The sequence below is a fragment of the Diadema antillarum genome, unplaced genomic scaffold (assembly GCF_040938485.1).
Source record: "Diadema antillarum isolate AM-2024a unplaced genomic scaffold, OU_Dant_1.0 seq00000783_RagTag, whole genome shotgun sequence".
NCBI classification, from domain to species: domain Eukaryota; kingdom Metazoa; phylum Echinodermata; class Echinoidea; order Diadematoida; family Diadematidae; genus Diadema; species Diadema antillarum.
In genome coordinates, this window is record NW_027271671.1 from 971,047 (window position 1) to 990,885 (window position 19,839).

At 37.8% G+C, this 19,839-nt stretch overlaps 1 protein-coding gene across 1 annotated transcript; it reads left to right on the forward strand.

The window, feature by feature from the left end:
* Positions 1 to 6,277: 6,277 nt before the first annotated feature.
* Positions 6,278 to 18,447, forward strand: LOC139739113 (dehydrogenase/reductase SDR family member 6-like). Its single transcript, XM_071649732.1, has 8 exons — positions 6,278 to 6,491; positions 8,606 to 8,684; positions 9,951 to 10,050; positions 11,744 to 11,852; positions 12,379 to 12,439; positions 14,166 to 14,338; positions 15,670 to 15,762; positions 16,690 to 18,447. Exons 1-8 carry the CDS (start codon positions 6,420 to 6,422, stop codon positions 16,741 to 16,743), a joined length of 741 nt encoding a protein of 246 aa, XP_071505833.1. The 5' UTR covers positions 6,278 to 6,419; the 3' UTR covers positions 16,744 to 18,447.
* The last annotated feature ends 1,392 nt before the right edge of the window (positions 18,448 to 19,839 follow it).

A 19,839-nucleotide genomic window follows, 5' to 3' on the forward strand; every position in this document is an offset into this window, starting at 1 on the left:
AAGAACCCCTTTGGTGTCCACTTGCAGCAAAAAACAAGAACAAAAACAAAAACAAAGAACAAAAAATGATTGCATAATGTATCTATGGTATTAAAAAACTCTAAAAGGAAAACAAATCTTCATTCAATGAATCGTCTTTTCAATTTGATGATGTGTACTATGGTCTAAATCATGCAATTTCTTTATAACCACCGGCCACGGAGAGGAGAGTAATGGTTTTGTCATATAAGTGTTGTTGTTTTCCGATTTTCCCCAGGTTGTTTTGGGTTTTTGATTTGTTTTTTTTTCTTTTGTTGGTTTTTTCTTGTCTTTGTCAGATCGAGCCTTGAACTTTGATTTTTGAACTTTGAACTTTGAACTTATTTCTTTTTGATCCCTTCCGGAGTATGAAAAATGTATTTTCAATATTGTACAACATAAAACAATCACAAAATGGCAGATCTGAAAACTCATCATTATGAGATACTGCCTAAGAACACACTAAATGAATAGGCCTATACAAAGAAGTAAAAAAATAAGAACACTTCTTTAAAAAGAATTATGAATTATTTAGACTTCTGTAATTACACTTTAACAAGTAGCAAGTTTAAACAGCACCTTTACATTTTTAGCATTTAATAACTCATTCATTTTCAGAGGACTGTATTAAATTTTGGCGTAATTTATACGTATTTCTTTGAAATATAAATTAACTTTCCTTCCCTCGGAAAAGGATCTGCACTGGAACATAATGAAACTCATCACCAAACCAACACTAGTACAATGTACAGTCTGCTTCATACCGCCCACTTGGGGATTTGATGACTCCCGCAGCGAAAGTGTATTTCATGCTTAGCATTTACTCGTAAATGTGACAATGATAATTATACTAGTACATGAATGATAATTAGGGTATTATACAGGTCTGATACAAATTTATAATTGGCGCAGCACAACTTTAGATAGGCCTATCGCCATTATCATCTTATTTTCCCCCTTATATATGGGTATATGACTTACTTTCAAGCTTAAAGGGACTGTATACTGGTTGAGGTGGGGATTCACGTTTTGAACATTCCTAAGTGAGATAATGAGAAACGTCATATGAAATATGAAAGAGCATGTAATTTTAAGAAGGACTCAACGTTTATTTGATGAAAATTGGTTTTCAAATAGCTGAGATATCCAAAAAAGTGATAATAATAAAAGGCGACAGGCCATACACACCTTTATTATGATCTCTTTGTTTCACCTTGTTTTTGGATATCTCAGCCATTTCAAAACCGATTTTCATAAAATAAACTTTTGATACCCCTTAGAATTGCATGCTCCTTGACATCTCATAGAGTGGTTCCTGAATATCTTGCAAAATATTAAAAGCTAAATCCTCACCTCGACCAGAACTGTACACACCCTTTAACAACAGATCCGCCATAAGACAGTGTATTATAGATCATGATGATGATAGTATATAGGACTACTTTATACTACTACTATTCAGGGGCGGATCCAGGGAGGACCGCAATCGGCGCACGCCCCCCTTTATTTTTTTTTGAAACAAAAGAAATAAAAAAAAAGAATGGGGGGAGGGGTGCGTGCGCCCCCATTAATTTTGTAAACGCGCCCCCTCTTTAAGGGGGTATCTCACTGAGCGGCGAACGTTTGCGAACGTAGCGAATTTGGGAATTCGCCATGGTTCGTAAACGGTTGCAAAAGGTTCGTTAACATTCGCAAGAAAGTTCGCAAACGGTTTTTAGTGTCGCAAACAGTTTTTCTTGTCGCAAAGAAATTTTGAACATGTTCAAAATTTCTTTGCGAACCTTTGCGAATTTGTATTTTCGCTAACAGTTGCAAACATTCGCAAACATTCGCAAACATTCGCAAAACACTCGTAAGAATTCGCAAACGGTCGTAATACGGTGTCGCTAACATTTTTATATGATTCGCCACTGCTTGCGAACAAGTAACCATATGGTTCCTATAAAAGCTTCTGAAACAGACAAGGTTCCACTCTAGAAAGTTCTTGAAGCTCTTGACATCTCCATCATGATTGTAATTGCTTCAAAAGCTTTTCATATTGACTAAAGTCTGTCCTCTGCATCAAGCACTCTCTGAATCTCTTTCTTTTCTTCGTCCTTTCTTGTTTTTCTTTATTTTATTTCTCTTATACTGCACAACTCTCTAAAAAGAAAGAGTGAAAATGTTCACTCTTGAAGGAATGAATTACAGAAAAGAGTGAGTTTTGAGTGAAATTGGAGTGAATTTTGAGTGAAAATATCTATTTTCACTCATTTTGGAGTGACCTCAGGGATCACTCGAAAATCTTGGAGTGATCCCTGAGGTCACTCAAAAATGAGTGAAAATGAACATTTTCACTCCAAAATCACTCTAATTTCACTTGAAACTCACTCTTTTCTGTTATTCACTTCTTCAAGAGTGAACATTTTCACTCTTTCTTTTTTAGAGAGAATAGCTGTAGCAGCAGCCTCACAAAGCAGCTCTTCAAGGATAGCAACACCTTGAGCCTCTTCTTGGCAGAAATTTATTTCCATATCCTGGAAATCCATCTTGAACGGTTGTCACAAGAGATCTGGGGGGCATTTCATGAAGCATTTTCGTCCGACAACTTGTCGGACAAAAATGCTCTCAACCAATCAGATGCAAGGATTTCAGTAGCTTTTAACATTTTGTCAGACGAAATATCTGACAAAACGCTTCATGAAATGCCCCCCTGAATTCAGTGGAAGGTTTTATGTCGTTTTATTGGTCTTACTATACACAATCGCCTAGTACTTTTGTAGGTCCAAGAACATTCGCAAAATTGTCGCAAATGATTCGCAAACAGTTGCTAAGGGTGGGATTTCACGGAGCACGCGAACGATTTGCGAAGGACGCGAATGACAAAATCCAACATTCGGAAAAGTTTTTCTCCGAATGTTTTCCGACAATGAAGCCGAAAACTATTCTTGCGCAATTTGTGCGAAGTTCCCACGACGTATGTGCGATTGTCGTGTGTATCATTGCTAAAGTACAGCATGTTACGTACACGAAGAACACGCGACGGAAATGCGAACAACGAAACATTTTCAATAATCATGGGAGAAAATGTAGCAAGGAGAGGTGGAAGCAAGAAAAAAAAATCAACTCAAAAAGCTTTCTTGAGTTGATTTTTTTTCTTTCATGTATTTCTCCTTTCTTTTTCTCTCATTTCTCTATCGTGTGTTTGCCTACATTTTTTTCCCCCTAGGACGTATCTCCACTAGTAAAGCATTTGTTCCTTTTTTTTTTTTGCAGTTCCTCCAACACATAATCTCTATAGTTCAAATGAAATTTACATACTTAAAGGGAAGGTAAACCCAAAGAACAATGTGGAGTGAGTGAAAGCAGCAACATTAGTAGAACACATCAGTGAAAGTTTGAGGAAAATCGGACAATCGATGCAAAAGTTATGAATTTTTAAAGTTTTGGTGTTGGAACCGCTGGATGAGGAGACTACTAGAGGATATGACGTATGAGTGGACAACAATACAAAGAAAATATAAAGGAAATTCAACAAAAATTCACTTTTCTAGAATTATGAAAGAGCAATGGACCAACCGCTTTCAGAAAGCAGGAAGAATAATTGCTACCCTTAACATATGTCAATATCAAGTTGATGGAATTTGTAATTTTCATGAAAAATGGATTTTTGCAGAATTTTCTTTATATTTTCTTGGTATTGTTGTCCACTCATACGTCATAACCTCTAGTAGTCTCCTCATCCAGCAGTTCCAACATCAAAACTTTAAAAATTCATAACTTTTGCATCGATTGTCCGATTTTCCTCAAACTTTCACTGATGTGTTCTACTAATGCTGCTGCTTTCACTCAATCCACATTGCTCTTGGGGTTTACCTTCCCTTTAAGATTGATTTTAAGTGTATTCTGCGATTTTTTTTTGTATATCAAATATTCTTTCTCTTTGCTAGTCTTTAATTTCTTTCGTTACTATAGTTGTTAATATTTAATTGTTTGATGTTTAGATGTATACTACGATTTTTATTTGTAGAAAACGTACAGGGCATACATCCCTCAAACGTGCGCTAAACGTTCGCGAGAATGTCTCAAAAGGTACGCGAACAGTTCGCGATTACGTCGTAAAATGATCGGAAAAACTTCGCAGATTTCGCGTAACATACGCGAGACATTCTCCGAAGTTTCGGAGTCTGTTTGGGGTTTCACGAACATTTTGCGAACATCGCGCGTGTCTTGCGAAGGTCTTGCGCATATGACGAAGCTTTAAAGACACTTTCGAGAACAATTCACGAGCAAATCCCGACTAAGTGTGCGGAAAAGGTTCGCAAAAAATTTCAAACTTTTTTGAAATTATCGCCGAAGTAAAAACGACATTCGCGAACAATTGACGACGCTTCCGAACCCTCACGTTTGTTTGGCGATCTTTTGCAGACTAAAATGCGAATGCTGGATTTTGCCATTCGCGTCATTCGCAAATCGTTCGCGTGCTCCGTGAAATCCCACCCTAATATTTGCAAAACTGTCGCTAACATTTGCAAAATTGTCGCTAACATTTGCTAACATTCGCTAATAGTCGCCACCTGTGTTCGCAAACACTTTCGCAAACATTCGCTAAAGTGTTGCTAATTGTCGCTAAACATCGCTAAAAGTCGCTAACTGTCGCTAATGGCAGAAGCGAACTTTGATTTTTCGCAAACATTCGTCAGAAAAGTTGGCGAATCTCAAATTCGCTACGTTCGCAAACGTTCGCCGCTCAGTGAGATACCAGCTTTACGGAATTCCTGGATCCGCCCCTGCTATTAGAGCAACAGCGCAATAGCGCTAATGATTAGAAAAACAAAAATATTTTTGTGACAATTCCTTTGGGGTTTGATGGGGTGAAAGTCCACCCCAATTTGCCCCCCCCCCCCCCGCCCCCATTCAGGGGGTGCTCATCTGAACGAATCGAGATTCTATCATCCTAGTAATGTTACACCTCCCTGATGTCAAGTTTGATGAAAATCTACTACATAATATTTCCAGAAGATGAAAATGATTATTATCTTGCATGCACCCCCCCCCCCTCCCTCCCAAAACGAAGGGACTCTGAGTTCCGAGGTAAATTAGAGTGTCCATATAATGTCAACACTTATAAATGATGAACAGGAATGTGTATACAGACTTTTTCATGCTGAATATACCCGGAGAGGAGATGTAGGCGAAAAGAAGGCCAGCCAGGCATGTTTTGTATAACAAAACAGGCACAGTAAGCACATTAGGGGAATCGGGGAAAACACCAAGAAGCCGCGCCCCCGTATATTTTAGAATTTTTCAGGGGTTTGAAACTAACCCTGTTCGGGGCCCCAATTCAAGATTGTTGGGGGAAGATTTGAAAGCCACCCTTTAATTGAAAATATTTCTTTGAAAATTCCAGACCCCTATTTCAACGATTTTTGTCGGGATTTTCTCCCGAATGTATAGTAAACAATATGATATAGGCCTAAACCTTTACCGAAATATCGGGAACGCGCATGCGGTACAGGGACCACCTGAGTGATGGAGGAGGGGGGAGGGTGGGGGAGGCGGGCCTATTGTTTCCTTTGCTCCTCGTTCATTAATTACTCCTGTTCTTACGCTGCATTGGCTTTCTATCACTTCTCGCATTACCCGCAAAATTCTCCTCCATATATACCTTTAATTATCGTGGCAAAACACACCTTTTTAAGGCTTATCGATTTTATGTAATTTTTAAAGCAAGGGAATATGTATTTTTCCCTATCTCTCCTTCGAGATTTCTCTTGCACTCGCGGTATAGAAAATATCATTGCAGGATGCTGTTTGCACATTTCACGGCATGTTTACATCTACCGCTGGTGCAATTTTAGAGATTTGCATATTCCGCACGGCAAGACGTTTGCACATTTCCTGTTGTTTTCACATTTCTTGGTTTTTATAGATTTCCCGGCTCCAGCTCGATCACAGCCCCCCACCCCCCCCCCCCCCACCCCCAGCAGCATAGTATGCATGTTCTCAGTACAGTTTCCCAGCAAAGAGTTTAGAAGCTGGAGCCGCAAACCAAGGAGTTTCAAGCTCCTTGCGCAAACCAAGGAGATTCAAGCTCCTTGGTTCGATTCAAGCTAGCTACCAGTATTCGCGTGCGCTCGAAAACGAGTCCCGAATACCCGAATAGTATATACTTCTATGTGAACGCATGCCCTATGTGAACGCAGCCTCACGAAAAGCTCAAATGACGCACAGGTAGAAAACTGGACAACAAGACATTGTGCAGTGTTCAATACAGTAGCTGTCCGCCACGCGAAACCTGGGATTCCGACTACACCTCCACTGCTTGATTGCTGCGTGTTGACAGTAATAATTTGCGTGATCGCGTCGAGATTTATATTATCACATCTCCTTATTGTCTTTGAGTGAAGTTTAAATTAAGTATGGGTCGTCTGGACGGAAAAGTTGCCGTTGTTACTGCAGCTGCTCAAGGCATCGGGAGAGCTACCGCAGAGGTAAGGCGCCTTTTCTTATATTCACCTGCAGCATGCTTTTGCTCACTCCATGCACCAGGTCATGACATGTGGGATACATGATACGGCAATACAATGCACAAAGTATAACGCGACCCGCGATCCTGCCTGGATCAGCAACCCCGCCCCCCTTCTTCCCACACAGAGGTTGGGTTTGCCTTCATCGACCTTTTTATCATATTATATAGCCACCTGCCTGCTTTTATAGTAAAAATTGGCATTCAGTTTCAAATATACTTTGGGAAATTGCAAGGAAGGGTATTTGTGAACTTTGACATTTTAAAAGATGAATATAAACAGGAATATATACCCAATATAACCTCCCTTGCCCTTCCCCTTGGTCCTGGACTTGGTGTGAGGGGACTCAAGATTATTCAGGGCTAGAATGGCACATTTTCTGGGGTCTTTTATTTGCTCATAGTAGGTCTGTTATAGTAGCAAGATAGGATTTTGAGGAGTAGGTCATGAAAACGAACTTGGAGATTGGGGCCGGGCAGGGGGTAATATAGACAAAAGGTCAAGGGAAGTACTGTGTATATACAGGCACATTTGCATATGTATAGGCCTAGGCTTACTGGTCTGTATGGCCCCCTGCCTTCTTATGAGGTTCTGCACAGTATAGGAAGAAGAAGAAGAAGAAGAAGAAGAAAAGAGGTAAGCCAAAGGCCCTTTCATTATGCTGGAAAATGAAAATATATATACCGGTACCCAGGTAGTTGAATATCGAGAAAAATAAAGAAAATATATATGTTGAAAATATATTGAAAATATGTATGTTGAATTCTCTTTATATATTTCATTATATTGCTTTCTGTGTGCAATATCTTGAATTGTTAGTTTAGTCTTCTTATCCACCAAACTTCTGAATGGATTTCCTGATCTTCCTCAAACCTTACTGCAAAGTGCAATGTGTAATATACTAATATTTATACATTCGTTCAATCCACGTAGTACATGTAGTTGGTTTCATTTCCCTTAAAACATCATTATATTCCAGGATAATTTCTTAAAGCAAGTTGAGGACTGAGGTTTACATATCTTCTGGGGTCTTCGCTGATAATAGCAATTTGCAATGATAGAGTACCGGTAGCTTAGGAATGCAATGACGAGATCACTGGAAAATGAGGAGATAGCGAAAGCACTGACTGACATAATATATAGAGATTATGTCACACATACAAGTTTATACAACCATGGCACAATATCTTGGATCTTTACTCTCACTAGGTCTGATTGTGTGGTGACGAATAAATGCATTAATGGAGGGGGACGAATAATAATCAAGTGAAGCATATACTCGTATACTGGCATAATCATAATCCAATAAAAAAATATGAAGAGTTTGTTCGCAAAAACCGATATTGTTAAGTCCATTTTTGAAGATTTTGAAGCACGGTCTCTGTCATAAAGAACAAAATAATATCTTTTAAATGACATATTGGTCTCTGCATATAAAGGTACATTTTTGAAGTTATGGTCAAAAGAAGCAAATATTTTGTTATTATTCTCTTTATTTTACTTGACCTTTAATCGCAAATATCTCCATTTGGCAAATACGTATGGACTTATGGGATTTTGCGAACAAACTCTACATAAACATGTAAGCAAACATGAAACTCGGTACCATCACTGTGTAATTGGAATTGTATGTTTATGTATTATATAATCTTTCCATTTTTTGAGCACATAGGGACATTACCACTTTGTGTTAAACACTAGGCCTATTTATAAGCTCTGTCAATTATTGTGATTATTATTATTATTATTATTATTATTATTATTATTATTATTATTATTATTATTATTATCATTATTATTGCAGGTAGGCCTATATGTCATGTATATCAGTCACATGCTATTTTGTTGTTGGGAAAACATCTAACAAACAAAAATGACAATTATCTTCAAATTCTCCTTAACAGCCAATCAGGTAAGCTGGCTTCTTGTTACCATGACAATTGCCATGCCAGCAGGAGTTGCTATCATATAAACTTTTTATGAAATAGGGCCCAGAAATCTGCATTGTACATCCTGCAAAGTGAGCTTGAAAGAAAATAAATCAAATATTTTGTGCACGCTTCTTGTTTATTGTACAGGCATTTGCCAGAGAAGGTGCTTCTGTGTATGCCACAGATATCAACCTTGAGAAACTGAGTGAACTCAAAGACACTGCAGGTAACTACCCAAATAGATCTTTTCATTTCATTCTCAACAAGAGGATTACATCTTGGAAGTAATAGATAGTATAGGGGTATGACGATAGTCCAAATTCCTGAATATTGTAAGAAAGGGTTCTAGGGCAATTACCCCCCGAACAATTACCCTAGAACCTTCCCCTGTCCGTAACCCTAATCCTAATTCTGAACCTACGTAATCCTAACCCTAACCCAAACTCTAACCCTGACCCTAACCCTAATCCTAATCCTAATCCTGAACCTAATCCTAACCCTAACCCAAACTCTAACCATAGACCTAACCCTAAACCTCATCTTTACGCTAACCTTTTAGCAAGAGGGGGGGGGGGGGTGGGGAGGGGGAGAGATAATTGTTCTTGGGGGTAATTGTCATGAAACGGTCCAGAGAGAGAGAAAGAGGTGAATATTTCATTAATATGAATGAACCTCACTGACATTTAAAAGAAGCAGAGATAGATAAATATAGGGAAAGCAATTTTTTTGTGAGTGATACTATTATTTTTCTCTGTGCCTCATTGCACACCTAATTGCGCAGAAAAGATGTCAAGCATATTGAAAGTGCTCAGTGTTGCATTTAAAGGACAAGTTCACCTTCATAAACATAAGGATTGAGAGAATGTAGCAATATTAGTAGAACACATCAGTGAAAGTTTGAGGAAAATCAGACAATCCATTCAAAAGTTATGAATTTTTGAAGTTTTTGTGCAGTAACCGCTGGATGAGAAGACTACTGCAGTGTATGAATAACTTAGATGTCACATGCGTACAACAATATAAGGAAAATATAAAGAGAATTTCACAAAATTCCATCTTTTGAAAAAAGTACACATTCCCCTGACTCGTTACCGACAAATGTTATGGGTAATATTATTCCCCCTGCCTTTAGAAAGAGGCAAGTCAAGAGCTCCTTTATTATGCGAGAAAAATGAAAATATGTTGAATTTTCTTTTACATTTTCTTTATACTGTTGTACGCATATGACTCACAAGCTGTAGTAGTCTCCTCATCCAGCGGTTCCAACACAAAAATTTAAAAAATTCATAACTTTTGCATCGATAGTCCAATTTTCGTCAAACTTTCACTGATGTGTTCTACTATTATTGTTGCATTCTCTCAATCCTTATGTTTATGAAGGTGAACTTGCCCTTTAATATCCGACAAGAATTTCTTTGTTCCCGTCTTCAGATTATGACCCATTACAGTCTCTTGTCTCTTTCTTTTGTGTGTGCTTGTGTGTGCTTTTAAGGCATTACTGTGGGTAAACTCGATGTCACAAATAAGGAGGATGTTGCAGCCTATGTTGCTGGGTTACCAGCTAAGATTGATGTGCTCTTCAACTGTGCTGGGTAAATATGAATGAATTATGTTGTTGGTGATGTTTACAGTACTGTATACTATTAGTGCTGTACTGTATTTGAATCATTTGAGTCCAGGCATCTATTAAAGGGATGGTACAGTATTGGTGTAGATGAGAACCTGGCTTTTAACTTTTTTGAGAGATACCAAGATAACGCTTATGATATAGTACAGAGCATACCATTTTAAGAGGAATTCAAAGTTTATTTGATGAAAATTGATCGGGTTTGGAATGACTGAAACATCCAAAAACAAAATAAAACAAAGTGATCATAATAAAGTGTGGGTCCCACACTTTATTAGAATTGCTCATTATTGGATATCTCAGCCATTTCAAAACCAATTTTCATCAAATAAACCTTGAATTCCTCTTAGAATTACATGCTCTTTCCTATTTCATAAGAGGTTTCTCATTATCTCACCAAAAAATGTTAGAAACCTAATATTAGATCTCAACCAAAACTATATGGCCCTTTAAAGTATAATGAAGAGTCTTCTCAATAGCATACAACTTATAAGCATCAACCCCCCCCCCCCCTCCAAAAGATTGGATGATCCCCAGATGCAAGTAATTTTATGCATTTTGTGATCTCCTCTTGGGCGAATCATTTCTGTCATAGGACCAGTATGTTATAAACACTCAAAGCAGGCAGTAGTTCATACAAAGTTAAAGAAAAAAGTATCGTTGAGGTAAACACATAACAAAAGACTTAATTTGTTTTCCCACTCTCTTATTGTAACATACAAAAAAAAAATTTCATTTGAGCTGCAAGTCTGTTTACAGTTCAATTTTTTTTTCCTAAAATTAGACCCCGTTTACAGTGCGAGGCTCGGCCGCGGCTCGGCCGCGGCCAAGCCCACCTTCATTTCAGTGTAAACGTGCAAAAGGCCAAATGCGAGGCCAAAATTGGCCTCGCATTTGGCCTCGCTCTTGAGGTGGTCTCGGCCGCGGTTGAGCCGCGGCCGAGCCCAGCCTTTTCTTGGTGTAAACGCAAACTGGGCCAAATGCGCGGCCAATTGCGTGGCCAATTTTAGTCTGGCTTCCAAACCCTCTGCCTGTATCTTTCGCTATTCAGGATATTAACCCCCTCAACGTCGAAAACTAGTATAGTTTAAGGTGGTTTTGTCCTGCAAAGGATTTTTTTCTTCGGCAAAGGCCTTTGCCTGAACGGCGACTTCGTCGCCACGGAATTCATGAGGCAAAGGGTCTGAAAACCAGACAATACTAAATTGTGTTTGTTTACAAGCAGAGCACCACTACGACAAAATATTGAAAGGTTTGAATCAAAAGCATGGCCGAGTCTGGCAGTGTAAACGGACAAAATTGAGGGGCCCGGCCTCGCAATTGAGGCTGGGCTCGGCCGCGGCAAGGCCCAGCCCCGCACTGTAAACGGGGTCCTAGTGTACCATAGAATACAAGAATATAACTAATAATTTTGACTGAAGTTTTGCAGGGATGAAACTTTGTACATTGTTATTGTACAAGGAGAATATAAGGTATATTACATTTCAATTTGCCAGTGCTTCACCTTGGAAAAGAATTACACCATGTATGTGTTTTGCTTCAAGATGCTGCAAGTTACATTCCAAAGCTCCAGATCTTGGCTAGAATTTTCAGACTTCAGTCCTGAGATTTTCACATTTATGTATAAATTTACTTGTCACATTTCTCCTTCCATGCAGTTTTGTCTTTCATGGTACAGTCCTGGACACAGAGGAGAAAGACTTTGACTTTTCCATGAACTTGAATGTGAAATCAATGTTTTTCATGACCAAGGCCATCTTACCAAAGGTGTGATATATCCCTTTCATTAACACATTGCATTAAATTATAATAATAATAATGATAATAGCTTGCTTTTTATAGCGCATTTCAGACTTGTTAAGAATTTCAATGCACTTTACTTTATTATTACCCAAGTAACTGGATACATTTGTTACAATGAACACTGTATACTCATTGCAAATTTTGTTTCGTAGATTTTTTTTTTGTTTTTTTGTTTTTTTTGGGGGGGGGGTCAATTATAAATTATGTATAATGGAAGGGTATTGGACTTATGTAAGACTGAGAGTGAACATCATTGATTAATGGAATTTCATGTGTACCCTGTAAGTCAATGCATCATGAGATTTTAGTGGATTATTAGATTGTTTGGTCTTTGTACGTTATGGTTGTTTTATGTACCAGTGGTCACAGAATGCATAAAACCATGCTATGAGAATAGGGATTCTCATAGTGCTAATGAAGACTTTAAGAATGATGTACTTGTGATTCATGCTATAACTTTAATTTCATAACTGTCACTTTCATTTCACAGATGCTGGAACAGAAGAGTGGAAGTATCATAAACATGTCCTCGGTAGCATCCAGCATTAAAGGTACACTACTCATTTTTTTTTAAGTTATTTTGATTGCAAGTGTATGTTTCTTTGTCTTTTTCATAGTCAAGATAAACGGTTCAATCATGTTCTGGTGTTGTAACTATTGCTTACATCTGAAAGAGTTTAAGCTTGATTGTAAGTGTATTCTACATTACCCAATCTAGAAAAATAATTGTTTTGAAATGACTATTCAACGCTTGCTGTACTTTTGAAGGACTATCTTCCTGTGCTAAGTTCACAAAAACAACGTACCGACTATCTTCCTGTGCTAAGTTCACAAAAACAACCTAATTTTTCTATGCTCTTGGATCATTTTCTGCATGTCAAGGCAATTTCATTGTATGGTTGAAATCAGGGCATTGGCCATGACCTCAAAATCTAAAGGGCTTTTTACACTTGTGTTTCTTTCTCTGACCCAGGACTATCGTTAGTCCCGTACCAATTTTTTCAGCTTTTTACACTCGCCAATTAGTCCCGTACTATCTCTTGTCCGGGGCTAAGGAGAAAACTGACCTTTTTACACTCGTATTTCTTAGCCCCGGACTTTCCAAACCACATGAATATTCATAATTACGCTGTGTACTGTACACGTACACGCACGCACCGGCAGCACTTGATTACCTCGTTTCTGATTGGTCAGTGAGGGTCGGACTTCGTCCCCGTCGCTTAGCCCAGGATTATTTTTTCGTTCTTTTTACACTCACTTGCTTGGCACCGCAATTGCGGTGCTAACCCCTGCTATTTTGCAGAACCAGATAGTACCGTACTATCGGTGGGGCTAGCCCACTTTGGCAAAAACGAGTGTAAACAGAAAGTGGGCTAAGGATAGTCCCGTACCAACGGTGGGGCTAAGGCCCCCCCTTAGCCCCACCGTTGGTCCGGGGCTAAGCAAAAATTTACAAGTGTAAAAAGCCCTTAAGTTTCCTTTTCAAAACTTTATCTTGCCTATCTGTTAACTGTCTGCAAGGTTGCATTTCAGCAAGCATGGAGCAATAGATTTTCCCGTCAATGAGGAAGTGTCAACATCAGAGATAACAACTTGCATTATTCTCAACAGGGTCTTCAAAAGGACAAAGTCTTTCCCACAGCACAATAGTTGGGTAACGTCCATGATATACACTAAGTTTGCATAGAAGGAATGTGATCATTGTTTGAGAGCATGAATATCATATGATCACAAAGATGATAGGGTGAACAAACATATCATTTGCATGTTAATACATTGGAGTGAAATATCACTCATTTTGGAGGAGATTTGTGCAATGCAATTTCATTGAACCCATAATTAGTACAGTAACCAAAATGTATTGCCCTCAAATGAATTAGATCATGCTTGTAAAAGTCACATGCTGCATCCATGTATCTCTTGTACATATACACTGCATAAGCATTACATATTGGCTGCTGAGCTTCTTAGCAGTGGAAAGATTAAAATCCTTAAGATTTTATGCACCATCATGTGCAACATCATTTTAGCACCCATTAGTTTACAAAATGAAATGTCTACATATTCAACATATTTTGACTCTATTATTCAATTGTGTATTGTTTACATATCTGCTGTTTGAGTAGAATGAAGTCAAAGTATTTTACATGCTAAAGTATGCTTCGTCTCAAAGTGCATTTTGAAAAGTGGAGCAAAATTAGCATGCGGAAAAACAATGCTTTCTGCTTATCAATCGTGTTCCTTTATCATATTAATTCTTCAACATTCATGCAATAGGTGCAGTCAACAGATGTCTGTATGGCACTACTAAAGCTGCTGTGATTGGCTTCATGAAAGGAGTGGCAGCAGACTATGTCAGCAAGGGCATCCGTTGTAACTGTATCTGCCCAGGAACTATTGACACCCCATCACTCAGGCAGAGAATGGCTAACACGGGAGACATGGAACAAGTGTGTTCAGTACACAAACAATAAGGCAGTGTTCGTTCGATATTCGCTGGTAGAATAGAAGATGCCTAAAATGTAACCTCAAGTACTGGTAGGATCATTTTCGTCATGTTAAGTTTGACATGAGAGTATTACTGTCACTGGGGCGGATCCAGGATTCCGTGAAGAGGGGGCACCTTTACAAAATTAAGCACCCCACTCCCAATTTTTGTTCTTTTTATTTCTTTTGTTTTGACAAAAGATAAAGGAGGTGCGTGCCCAATTTGATCCTGCCTGAATCCACTACTGCTGTCGTTCGTGTGGTGAGATACGCATCACAAAACGAATAAAAGTCCCCAGACATGTGGATTTTCAGTTAAGGGCCGATTCTGAAAGAGCAGATTCTAAAGTGATATATTTAATTCGAATGGACTCTACTAAGCTATGTAAATATTGGAAAGGAAGCACACATTCTGGAAAAGTATGTATTGAAAAGAAGTGTGATTATGGTCTATTCAGCAAGTGCTTTATCTTTAACAAATCATGCTTGCTGTGCAATAAATGGAACAAAAACACAACGAAGAACACTAATTATAGCAACAAAAATGAAATGAAAACTAGATGAAGCTGAAATTTAGCGTGCTGTATGAACACTTTCTATTCATGACAAATATCTCCTTTCAAATTAGTAGTATTATCTCTTCAAAAATTATTAGAGTTGAAAGTGAGGAGTGTAAGGTGGTTTTTTTTTTAGATATGAAAAGGGGCCTCAAAGATATAGTTACCTAGTCACACTATTATAAAAAAAAGGTGTTCTAGAAAATTTGCTGAAAACAATTTCGCAGAAAGATCATAGGCTCAACTGAGGGCCCCCCACGTTTTTTTAAACCTGTACATAGGGTCTTTTTTTAATCAGCTGAAGAAACATGGAAGTGGGGGGTTGCTTGTTACAATGTAGCTCATGAAACCCAGAAGTGGGCCCCCCACTTGAAAGCATGGTGCTGGCCATGTTATTGTAGTTATTGTAGTGATTTTGGCTCCTATGGATTGTTAATTCTGTAGGATGAACAGTAAACGGAGCATGTGATGTTCTTTGCCTGCTTGTGTGGATATTGTGTGTGCCATATATTTGTTAGGTGGTGAATGCAGCATACTTGTTGCATGTATAGAGAGATCAAGCATATTGGCTGTTTATATTGGACATGTTGTTTAATAGATGTTAGTATTATATAAATAAAAATGTTTCCAGAAACACTCCTATTGATGAAATCTCATTGTTTTGTTGTTTGTTATAATCAATGCATGAAGATATACATGTATAATAATGAAGAAAAACCATTAATGTTACCTTACAGGCCATGAAGTCATTTCTTGCACGTCAGCCTGGCGGGCGTCTCGGCAGTGCGACGGAAGTTGCTAATGTTGCAGTATTTCTGGCTTCTGATGAGGTGAGGAAACTTTGTCCAAAATCTGTTACAGTTACATCTATTTGTCTGTCATGGTTAGCCCAATCACTTGCATTATTTTATGTAAAGGAATTTGCTTCTGAACAACTTGAATCTAATAAATGAATCAATTTGCCCCTAGAGATTGTATTATTTTCTGTTGTTTTCAGGAACATTTTGAAGTTTCTGTGCAACTGTTCCATATCACCCTGAAATTAGCATTTTGTTGTTTGACCTGTGAGCTTATTCCTATATACACAATTTATGTTCCGATGAGAAACGAAAGGTTCCAAAAGAGTGGTATAAAATGGATTTGAAAGTATCACTACAATCAGCAGAGGTGCCATGCCATTAACCTGTAATCTTTCACAAGTGTTGCATGTGTAAACCTGCAGCAACTGGTCTCATAGTTAGCATGGAGTTTGGGTATGATTGCAGTAACACCTGTGCAAAATTTCATTCCAATTAGTCCATTACTTTCATAAAAATAAATGAAAATGCACTGTATGCATGCGTATAACGCTCGCTAGCTCCGGTCCACGTACGTCCTACATGCATGCGATACATGTGTAAGTTACATGTATGTAGCTAGCCTGCGCTCCTAATTCGATTTTGGGTCGGGTTGACCCGGTTTGAAAATTGATTTTAAAACAATGATTTTCTCTCTTTTATCGAATGGTATAGACAAAGAGCAACAGGTGAGGTATGTTACTGTTATAACTTGTACTTGAAGTCATATTGAACCTGTTTTATGCAGTTTTGATTTTCATAGGTTTGCAAATGTGGGCTAGGACCTTTAAGAGATGCCTCTTTTTCATATCATATTTCATCAGCATTGATGTAATTTCTTGATAGTAATAAGGCTGAAATAGTGTGTATTCTTTGCAGTTTTTCCTTTGGCAATCAAAACCATCTCTTGTTTTGTTCCAGGCAAGTTTCATCACAGGCTGTGAAATGAAAGTGGATGGAGGATGGTCGATCTGAGTGGATATTGCAGCTAGTGATCCAACCCTTCTTTGACTGTACAGATGTATTGACATTTCAAATTTAAAAATGCATTTTGTACATTTGGATTATGGTACAGTTCTTATACTGATTAACATTCCTCTGTGGCAATTGCTGTGCAATTGGAAGTGCCTTTGGTAAAATATTAAATTTTCTATAGCAATTGTAAGTTCAATCTTCTGCAATAGACTTCAATGATAATACATGTTCATGTAAGATCCTGAATTCCCACCAGTACTTTTTTTTTTTTTAATCAAAATGTTGTTATAACCATGTTAATGTGAACATGAGTGTCCTGTGTTGGGTATGTTAATCTTTTGGAACTGCCAAAGAACTTGTTTGTAAAGGTACTTCAAGAAACAATCCATGCTAAATGAGTTATGTTTAATAGTCAGAAAGCAAACTTGAAGGATGTTCCTCCAATACATATTTCTCACATCACGTCGGGCTGATCATGTTCCAGGAGTCAATTTTTGGTTAACCCTGAAATTAATTATGTGATGATACATGATTAAAGTGTACCAATACCCTGAGTATTATGTTTGCTATATTTGTAGAATGTACTTGAGACATGCCTTCTGCAAAATATCTAGTCACTCTTATTTTAATTTATTGGGGTTTAAATGTAAATTTTAAAAAGTATACAAAACAAAACGACTTGAAAGAGACTAGTCGGTCATCTGATTCTTTCAAGCGAATGATCACGCTATTCATATTTTTTTCAAAACACATCTTGAAAGGTAGTGATATGCAATGCATGTGCATGATCAGCTAACCGACCGACATGGAGTCTCCATACAGATGTATTATTCGTAAAAACACATATAAACAGTTAACACCAATATAGCTACATTGTAGGGCACAATCACATCAGTGCTGGCGCTTTAATATGAAGCAGAACTTAAACGTGCAGAGCGCAAGTGCCAAATTGTTATAGAGATATGAACTGATATGTCAAAATATGTATACTTTCAGGGGCTATCACAGTTGCATTATGGCTGTTTTTTGTGTATTTTATTCTATCTTTACACAAATTTGATTTCCAGGGTATTTGTACACTTTAAAGGTATACTGTAAAACGAGGAATTTTCGCGTGCATTTTAATTTCGCGAATTTCGCGAGCGCCAAGATTCGCAAAATTAAAATGCATGCGAAAGTTCTTGTCTACACTATATGCATTGAATGCCAGTGGCAGTTCACGAAAATTTCATGCTGCAAAAAAGGCTGTCGGCTCCAATTCGCGAAAAATTCATGCCGCGAATATATCATGTTTTACAGTATACATAAGAATTGTAATTTGGGTTGATAGGCCACGGAATATGAATGTGACACGGCGTATGTGGAGTGTTATATGGAGTATTCTTTGCTGTCAGCAGTTGATGAAGGGACATACTTGAGCATCTGAACACTCCACACCACTAAACACTCTCAGAAACAAATTGTAAAAATGTGATTACAAATGAGTTCTTCCATGTCAAACATCTATATAAGCTTGAAGTGCAGGAAAAGTATGGACCTGAACCAATAAATTGTTTATCCTGTTACAAGTCTTTGTCATACTGGGTATCACATGGAGCTCTTCCAGGCATCGCATCACTGAACAGCCATCACAAATACACAATGGCTTTCACATGAACACATGATGAACTTAATAAGGAAGTACAGTACATAAGATCATACATGTTAGGTGAAATCATGAAAGATATATCAGATTTGAAATTTGTTGTATTCCCTCTTTTCTTGATAACTGCCAATGCATTCTTTGAACTGTGGAAATGAAAATGAGAGCAGATGCAGCTACTTAAAGAATCCATTGCCATCTTGCTTGAAACTTGGTGTATATTTTTGTAAATCAAAGTCTATAAAAAGAAATCATATTTTGTTTTTCATCAGTCATGTAAAATGTTTAATATGTCATGCAACCTTTGAAAGAATGTCATGATTGGTAGCCCTGTTCTGCAGAGGCCAAATGTGACTGACACAAAATGGCTAAGTACTTGCATATTATATATGTGTACGTTTTCAAAGCATATGATTCTTGTAGAAATGTGAAGACAGAAGGAAGAGGGCAGCTACCCAAAAAGTACAAGGAATGTATGTTTGTGTGAGAGAAAAATGAAGAATTGTTTGCCATGTACCAGCAGCTTTATGGAATGTAAAACTCAGAACATATCCATTTCTATGATTATTAGGATATGGAAGATGTGACAGCTTTTTACTGGCTTTTCTCTTTGCACATTCATCTTTTGTGCAAAATATAATTACAGTATTAAATGTGATGATGCCAAATCCGATCAATGGTGTCAACACTATGTTGTAAAGCTTCAAAGAGGACAGATGACTGACAGCATGCAGAGTCAAATAATGAATGCTTATCAGAGATGAATGGTTTGCACTCTATATGCAAAATAGAAGAATGGTTTGTAATGCAAAATGCTCTGAAACCAGCAATAATGTGATTGCAGAAAATATTAAATACATTGTACAACAAACCTGAATAAATATGCGTGTGTGTGTTTACATTTGTGTGTGCTTCTTTGCATATTCATAGATGTGTGTATTTGATGATCTCATGGGTGTATGTCATTCTCTCGCCTGGCTATGTGCCATTCACAGACTTACTGCACTCTCACTATGAATATCAAAGGACAGGTTGACTTTCATATACATGTTGATTGAGTGAATGCAACAATACATGTATCAGTAAAACACATCAGTGGATTGGTTCAGAAGTTCTAAATTTTTTAAGTTTCTGTGTTGTAACTGCCGATGAGAAGACTACTGTACAACCGTTTGTGATGTCACGAAGTAAACGAAAATGAAATAATGAAAATATACAAAGAATTCAAAAAAAGGTCATTTTGCAGAAGTACACATTCCCTCAACTTGTTACTGACATATTTTCAGGGTAGTATTACCCCCCCCCCCCACCTTCCCAAAGAGACAAGTCAAGTACATGTACATTTTTATAATGCGAGAAAAGAGAAAATTTGCAGAATTTCTTTATATCGTTCTATGCATGTGACATCACAAGCGGTAATAGTCTTCTTACCCACTGATTGCAACACTGAAACT

Coding starts and splice junctions, on each gene's coding strand:
- LOC139739113 (XM_071649732.1), top strand. CDS start 6,420: ATGGGTCGTCTGGACGGAAAAGTTGCCGTTGTTACTGCAGCTGCTCAA. Junction 8,685..9,950: donor TGAACTCAAAGACACTGCAG/GTAACTACCCAA, acceptor TGTGCTTTTAAG/GCATTACTGTGGGTAAACTC. Junction 10,051..11,743: donor GTGCTCTTCAACTGTGCTGG/GTAAATATGAAT, acceptor CCTTCCATGCAG/TTTTGTCTTTCATGGTACAG.